Raw genomic sequence first — 8191 nt, forward strand, 5'->3', positions numbered from 1 at the left:
AGTAGTTTCGCTTGTGCTAAAGAGAATGTTCCTTTTCCTTTGGTGCCCCGACAATATGAACTGACTTTGAGTACACCACTTTCAAAAACTTTCTCATGTCAGATGCACGGTATTAACTCTGGTGCTCATGGTAAAGATGTTAGCATGATTAATATTCCCATGGAGAGAGCGAATAGCCCACTGTTCCAGAACAACTTGCTTCTGCGCATGCATCTTGGAAGTTTTTGTGTGTTAACACATGACTCCTGCGTTTTCTTTTGGCATTGAGCGCGGACTGGTGCAGAAAACGGCGTCCCTCATCATGTAGTCGGCAGAGGCGACACTGTGTAAGCCGGTGACTCGCCTCGGATGTGTTGCTGAACGCTCAACAAAAGAAAACAAAACAAAAAACCTTCTGTATGACTGTCAAAAGATGGTTGTGGAAGCCTTCCTCCGTGTGCATGTGTGACGAGGAAGCAGTGTGCAACCTGATGTGACTTGCACTTGTGTTGCTTGTACTTCTGTCAAGAGAGATGATTTACGAATAAAGTTTATGACATCATTGCACCTGTTGGTCTGTTTCTTTTGAAGAATATTACTTGGTAGTGCTGTTGACTTGTAAGCACAGATTCATTACTTGAAAAAGAAACACAAAACTGAAACAATGAATCAATCGGTCGGTATTCATAAATGAATCGGTTGATATTCATAGATTGTAATCCGAGAACTGTAATACCCTCAATTTTAATCGTATTTATATTGTTAGAGGTAAAGGTAAAAGCTAGAGGTTCATTTTTAAATTTCGCACCATAAGCCTGCCACGTGATGTCGCAGATGTTAGTGGTTTTTCGTATTTTGGCGACAATGGCTCGGCAGAATTTCCTGAAACTTTGTATGGAGGCTGAAGAGTAAACATAGTTAAGCACACAGCGCATATGTTCCCAGCCTCCCTGTTGCCCTGAAGGAACTCGCTTGTATTGAGCACCCCCCCCCCCCCCCCCTTCCGGAGTACTGGCACAGCCGCTGAATGACAAAGCGCAGGCTTTTTCATCTAGCGGCTGTGGTACTGGCACCTCTCCTGGTGCGAACCGCCAAACTGGTGAACGAGATCGCAACAGTGATATTTGAACGTCTTAGGGGGATTGATGACATAGAAGGTGTACCTGCAGGATCAAGAGTGCGATCGAATCAGTCGCGGTAGAGTTCGTCGCCGCGTGAGCAATCGCAAAAAGGTGATGACTTCTACGATCCGGACGACAAAGTCTTTGCTTGACGCCAGAGAGCTGTTGCCGAAGGTGTCGCAGTGCTCAGTGCGACCGTTGTACAGGCAACCGTCGATGTACAGCCCCGCACCGTTCCTACATTGTTCAGGCAGCGACAAAGCATCGTTAGAGATGGGTCACGCTTTTTTTTTTTTCTGGTCGGAAAACGAGAAAATGTTCCATTGGGACGAAAAGCACCGGTCGCATAGGTCTCGCGATGGAGCATGGCATGGACGTGAGCAGTATTTTGCATTGGTGGAGGGGGAAGGGACAAGTTGATGACGTTCTTTTCCCAGCGGCTTGCTGATTGTGTGCGTGCATGTGTTTGTGTGCGTGCAGTAGAAAGTTGGACACACTCAGGAGCGGAGCAGGCGTATCCGGAGGCTGTATGCAGTCATCAGGAACTTTTCTACATAGTAACCCCCGTATTCACAAAGGCTCCTCGACTCTGCTTTCACACTGCGGCGCAGCCCGGCTCAAAATGACGCTGCGCCACCCAACAATCGCAGCAGATTATCGCTGATATGCAATGACTTACCGTGCCTAGAGACGGCTTTCTCAAGTGAAGGTGAAGCGTTGAGTGAAGGAACGTTCTAAAATACGGGGGTGAGGCACGTTCTTTCAGAACTTCATGATCCCATCCAGGAAGCTCTCGGCATTTAGAGCACCTTTTCGTGAAAAGCTCCCTGCCAAGATGAAATCATTTAAATGACGTATACAACGACTCCCGCAACAAAGCACTGTACTTGGTTAAAACTCAAGAACAAAATGCCAGCTCCACCCACAGGTTTGTCGCGCAAATTTCTCGAGGAATCTCGCCAGTCGCGTCCTTGTAAATCATGGGCTTCTGGTAACTGCTCTGGGACAGAAAATCAACCAATAAACACAAGCACCGAGTGCACCGATAGAACTTCCACTTCTACCAATACCTACTTTGTCAGGTGAACGCGACCATGTGCAATGAAAAATCCGTGAACAGGGTTTTTGTGCTCAAGACGACGTTCCGACAAGCAGAACTGTTTTCCTCAAGGCTAGAACAGAACTACCCTAGTTTACAAATTTTTCGTCGCAAGCTTCCATCGTCCCTCTCCTACCGTTTTTCGGGCGATAATGTCCAAGATATATTGAGTGAGAATGGTAGTTTAAAAAAAATAAATTGCCAGCTAATCGCTCGGCCAAGATTCCTTCGATCTCATTGCTAGGTCTTTAACTATGTCCGCCTTACTGGGTCATAAAACCTATAAATGAGCCTTGCGCTGTACTGTAAGCTTTAGAGAGAAATTTCTAACAGCCCCATATTCTCGTTTCCTGCTTTCTTCTTCACCCATTTTTTTTGTAGTTTTCTAGTTCTCGAGCGAGTCCGCCGTGGTGGCGTAATGGTCACGGTACTCAGCTGCCCAGCGGGAGCTCGCTAGTTCGATTGCTTCAGCGGCGGCCACATTCCTGTGGAGGCGAAATGGTAGTTGCCTGTGTATTGTGCAATGTCAGTGCACTTTGTGGGGGTGCTGACACCCCCTGTAAAGTTGTTTGCGCTGCGTGGCGCACGTGTCTCGCCCTAAAGCTGCACTTAGGGTTACAGCCACCGGGCGGTAGGTGGCGTTGTATTCGCATTGAGCACCACTATCATCATCATGGCTGTTACAGTGGTAGCGCCGGCGGTGACCTCTGGCGGAAAGCAAGCCTTGGTGGCGGACGAGAGTTGAGCGAGTCTCTTCTGCGCGTGGCGGTTGCCGCGAATGGTTGCCTCTAGCGTGGGTCCTCGGCGCGTGGCACCGCGGGCTGTATGCAGGGGGGCCCTCGTGGTAGATCAAGCGTTGGCGACGCTGCCTTAGGTGTGTTATTGTGTTTGTCATGTTATTATTATTGTGTGTTTGTTGTGTGATTGCGTTTGTCATGTTTGTAGTATTGTGTAAGGTTGTTAAGCGTATGATCACGATTGATGTATCGATTCGGCATAGTTCGGCGGATGATATCGTCGTCTAAATTAGTTAAATAAATGTGTATTGTTGTTTGGTTTGTACCGACCGCGCCTGTTGTGTCCTTTCACTCCAAGAGCGCGGCGTGGCGCTCGCTCACCGATTCGAGACCCCACAACTTTAAATCACACCAGGTGGTGGAAATTTCCGGAGCCCCCCACTAGGGTGTCCCTCATTATCATATTGCGGTTTTGAGACGTCAATCATTTTCTGAAACCATCGAACATGTTTTTCTGGATTCTTGGCAAGGTGTGTTCTTCTGGGACATTCTGCAAAGAACTATAGAAAAATTACCGCTAAATGCCTACAGGATCAGATTTCACCACTTAATGAAGACGGTGGAGCACCTTATGATACTGTTATGTTGCTCGGCCCTAAGAGTATTTGGAAAAAAAATACATGGCAGTCCACCATGCCGACATCAATACACTGCCCACCCATGCACATTTTCGCCAACTCGTCACGAACTCTATCTAAGACCACACAGAGAGAGGGAGAGAGAGAGAGAAACAACATTTATTTACGCATCCGGCGTGCGGGAAGACCCCGGCCACGCAGGGCGCGGGTATTCCCTATCTGAAGACTATGGCTAATAGAGTCCTATAGTCCCAGGGCCTAGATCTTGAGGACGTTGTGCTCCGGCTAGGCGTTGGATACTCGGGCTCCTCCGCTCCCGTTGTCCGGGGCGTCGGCTCCCTTTCTCCTCTGCTTTGCCAGGGCCTCCTCATGCCGCTGGATGGCCTTTCGTTGCGTCGTTGAGTCTTAGGAGTGTATCTATGCTCCCACCTCTTCGGGATACGTGGCGTCCTGGCACTGCCCGTTCCCATAGTTCACAGCACTGTTACACCCACCCCACATGATATGGCGGAGGGTGGCTAGTTCACGCTCGCACACGCTACACTTTGCGTCCACAAACATGTCGGGGCATACGTGCGGGGCCAATGCTGGCGTTAGCACGCATTCTGTTTGCAATTTTATTTAATAATACTGTCAACCCTCACTTGAGGGTCATAACAGGGAGGGAGTACAATATGAGTACAAACAGAACACCTAAAAAAACCACTAAGCAATAAACACAGGAAAACAGAATGGGCAGTACTTCAACCATTACCAAAATAAGCATCAATTTCTGTGTCAAAAGTTTGCACATCGGTACTATTAATAACATGTTGAAGTAAAGAATTCCATTGTTCTATAGCATCCGGGAAAAACGACCACCGAAAGATGTCAGTGCGAGTGCTAAAAGGTTCAATGGGGGCATCATGATTCAATCTAGTGCTACGTTTTCCGGGAAGGCGTATGTACTCGTCTTTAGGTATTTTGAATATCCCTTGGATTATACGAAATAATGTTTTTAAGTTTTTTGTTTCCGTCTTCAAATTTCCAGTGATTCTAAATTGCATGAATTTAGCATATCAGTTACTGATTCCCGCAGTGAAGCTCCGCCAATTGTCGGAGCTTCACTGCTTCCACACGTCACAGTTCACGATGCGGGGGCGGAAAGGCTCTCTTGGCCTCTCTGTATGCCGCCAGGATCCCTCCCTAGTCGGTGAGGGGATCGAGTCTTCTTCACATTCTTCACCGCTGGTTTAGGGGAGATGGGCTGCCGCGGTCCGGCACGTGATGAGATCACGGGCCACAGCGTCCGCCTCCTCGTTGCGGTTCTCGACGTCGGGAGCCAGTTGTCGTCCCATGTGGGCTGGGAACCATTTGAGGGCGATGGTTGGTCCTGCAGCGGCGCCGCGAGCAGCCCGCGAAGCCGCGATGGACCTCACTAGCCGCTCCGTGCCCCGCCAGACCATGCCTCGGGCAAAATTCTTGATTGCCTGCTTTGAGACGCTTAGCACCGTGCGCGTGTCCGGCCTACTTGTGGCCAGGGCTATCGCCACCTCCTCTGCCTGGCCGGCTGTTCGGGCGCGCATGGTGCTTGCTGTTAGTAGTTTACCGGTAGTGGCGCTGACCACCACCGCTGCGAAAGCATTGCATATTCCCAGATACCTTGCGGCGTCCACGTAGACTGCGCCCTCGTCTCTCTGATGTTGACAGGCCAGCGCCGCTGCTCTCGCTGCACGCCTGCCAGCACCACTTTCCGGGTCCGTGTTCTTTGGCAGCGGGTAGACAATGATCTTCCTCGCTGCCTCGTTGCTCAGGGGGACTTGTTCTTCTAGCTCCCAGTCCGGCCCTGCTCCCGGGCGTTCTCCTGGAGGTAGTAATCCCACCCGATCGAGTAATCTTCTGCCCGCGGCTGTGTTGTTCAGGCGGCTCAGCTGCAAAGCTCTCTGGGCCTCGCTGATCTCTGAGAGCGTGTTGTGTGCTCCCGGACACAGCAAGGCCATTGTATTTGTGCATGGTAGGAGCCCAAGAGCCCCCGCGTACGCCTTCCGGATGGCGTCGTCGATCTTTGCTCGTTACGCGCTGGTCCAGCGGTGGAAGGCCCCCGCATATGCCGCGTGGCTTATAACGAAATCCTGCAACAGACGCAGGAGCCCCGTCTCTTTCATGCCCCGGTAGCGGGACGACACTCGCTTGACCAGGCGCGCTGCGACGCCCATCTTGGTTGTGACGTTCTTGACCACCGTGGCGTTGGTTTGGGTGCCGTCCACGAACATTCCCAGGAATCGAAGCTCCGGGACGTGCGGAATCGGCATACCGTCACTGGCACGCACGATGATGTTCTCGGCCCCCTCTTGGCTTGCCTTTTTTCTGTGCCTCCCATGTGGTGGCAGGATGAGTAGCTGTGATTTTTGTGGCGAACACCGCAAGCCCGTGCCCGAGAGCGTGGATTCCACGGCGTCCACCGCCGCCTGCAGACCCGCTTCGATGTCTCCGTCACTTCCACCCGTGGCACAGATGGTTACGTCGTCGGCGTAGAGGCAGTGTCGGATCCCTGGGCCTAGCACCTCCAGACTCCTGGCCACCTCAATAATGACGGTGTTAAACAAGAACGGGGGATGACCGAGCCCTGTGGGGTCCCGACACTGCCCACCTCTCGTTCTTCGAGCTTCGTTCCTCCCACCTCCAGCCTGGCCGGGCGGCGAGAGAGGAATGCTCTGATGTAGTTGTACGATCTTGCGCCCAGCCGCAGGCGGGACACCTGAGCCAGGACCGCCGAGTGTCTAACGTTGTCGAAGGCGCTCTGCAGGTTCAGGCCCAAGATCTCTCAGTTGTCATTCTTCGGAGTCCCGCCCGGTGGGTCAAGGACTTCTCGTTGGATCAGGAGCATGGCGTCTTGCGTTCCCAACTTGGCCCGGAAGCCAAGCATCGAGTCCGGGTAGACATTGTGCGCCTCCAGGTAACGGTTCCACCAGGTGTTAAGGACGTGCTCCAGCACCTTGCCCACGCAGGACGTGAGCGAGATGGGACGCAGGCCCTCTATGCCCGATGGCTTGTTTGGTTTTCGCAGCTGGATCGTCTTTGCTGTCTTCCAGGCCTTGGGCAGCTTGCCGTTACGTTAGCATTCGTTGTAGTAGCGTGTCATCGATGTGATAGCTGAGTCGCTGAGGCTGCGTAGAGTTTTGTTAGTAACTCTGTCGGGTCCGGCTGCCGAACGACAGTTCGGGTCCTGCGCCGCATGCCTCACTTCCCATTCCTCTAGATCTCAGTCGAGGTGGGGGTTCGGCTGGCCGGCGTAGTCTGGGTGGTCTTCGCGACTGGTGATGGGGAGGTAGCGCTCATTGAGTCGCTTGAACATCTCCTCTTCGCCCACTTCACGAGCGGTGAACTAGAAAGCGCAAGCGAAAGCAACGAGGAAGAAGATGATAGCGCCTCGGTCATCTCGGTGGCAGCTACCAACAACGGAGACAGGACCATACCTCTCGGCTACGGGAGTCTCAGTAAGAAGATTGGTCGGAACGCGAGAGCTATAAAGAAATGGGCAAGAGCTTTGAGGGCCTCGAGCAGAGGATCCTCACGGAACGCGCCCAAGTCATCCAATAACAACTTGCGCAAACGATTCAGCTCCAAATCGAGCAAGCGCTAGAGAGGGCCCTGAGCCCCGAGAAGCTGCAGCCGCTAATTGGTGAAGCGGTGCATCAATATCGACAAACACAAAAGGCTCTCCCTCATAATGGACAGCCACAATAAGATCAATATCTGGCACTGGAACGCCAACGGGTTCCGGTGCCGAAAAGCAATCCTACAGCAGTACTTGAGATCGCTGGAACCGACGGCTCGCCCGGACGTGATAGCGGTCCAAGAAACCCACACCGAAGACACGCCGACGCTGCCAGGGTATCGGGCACACGCCTGCCCCCCATCCACTCGCACATGCGGGAAGGGCGCGGCGCAGGGCGTGCGCACGTTCATCCGGAAAGGCATCGCTTACGTGAAACACCAAGTTCCTGGGCATCAGGGACACCGCCATCGAGCTGTGCGTCACCGAGCTAGCGATTAGCGGCAAAGAACGAGGAGGCCGGGGTGAAAGTAAGAAGAAGACATCGACCACCGTCTTCATCGCTAACATCTATAGCGATCCAAGACATGGAAAGCGGAAATTCAAGACTCTCTTCCATAAGATCAAGAGCGCCACATCACAAGCACAGAAAGACCTGGTCAAGAGAGGAGACGCTGCCGCTATAAGCGGCGATTTCAACGCCCAACATCGAGAGCTCGGCTACACGACCACCACGTCCAAGGGAAGGGACCTTCTTGAAGACGCCGGCGAAGCCGAGTTCACGTTACTGACCAATTCAGCCCACCCATCAAGGATAGGAACATCAGCTGCCTGAGATACAAATCCGGACCTCACCTTTGCGATGCTGCCCGAAGACCGCGAAGTGGAGGAATACGGGAGTCAACCTGGGCAGCGATCACTTCATAATCGAAATCGAATTACCGCTGGCTCATCTCAACGGAAACCCGAACTGCGGCAAAGCATCAAAGCACAAGCTCGTCGAATGAAGCAAGTTCCGTAACACAGAACTCGGCGAAGTCGACAATATCGACGAGTGGTCAGCGAAGCTGCTGGCCGCCACA

At 52.4% G+C, this 8191-nt stretch overlaps 1 protein-coding gene across 1 annotated transcript; it reads right to left on the reverse strand.

Annotated features, from left to right (window-relative positions):
* Positions 1-5625: 5625 nt before the first annotated feature.
* On the reverse strand, positions 5626-6908 carry LOC142766120 (uncharacterized). The gene is made up of 3 exons (XM_075867970.1): positions 6842-6908; positions 6404-6634; positions 5626-6311 (listed from the first exon to the last, which is right to left on the reverse strand). The coding sequence occupies exons 1-3, from the start codon at positions 6906-6908 to the stop codon at positions 5626-5628; spliced, it is 984 nt and encodes a 327-aa protein (XP_075724085.1).
* Between the last annotated feature and the right edge of the window lie 1283 nt (positions 6909-8191).

The sequence above is a fragment of the Rhipicephalus microplus genome, chromosome 6 (genome assembly GCF_043290135.1).
Source record: "Rhipicephalus microplus isolate Deutch F79 chromosome 6, USDA_Rmic, whole genome shotgun sequence".
NCBI classification, from domain to species: Eukaryota; Metazoa; Arthropoda; class Arachnida; order Ixodida; family Ixodidae; genus Rhipicephalus; species Rhipicephalus microplus.

Bases quoted from the DNA above. Each gene is read 5' to 3' on its own strand.
- LOC142766120 (XM_075867970.1), bottom strand. From the start codon at position 6,908: ATGTTCAAGCGACTCAATGAGCGCTACCTCCCCATCACCAGTCGCGAA. The intron at 6,635-6,841 runs GCCAGCCGAACC...CCTGGAAGACAG, and splicing joins AGACCACCCAGACTACGCCG to CAAAGACGATCCAGCTGCGA. The intron at 6,312-6,403 runs GCGGGACTCCGA...GTCCTGGCTCAG, and splicing joins AGAAGTCCTTGACCCACCGG to GTGTCCCGCCTGCGGCTGGG.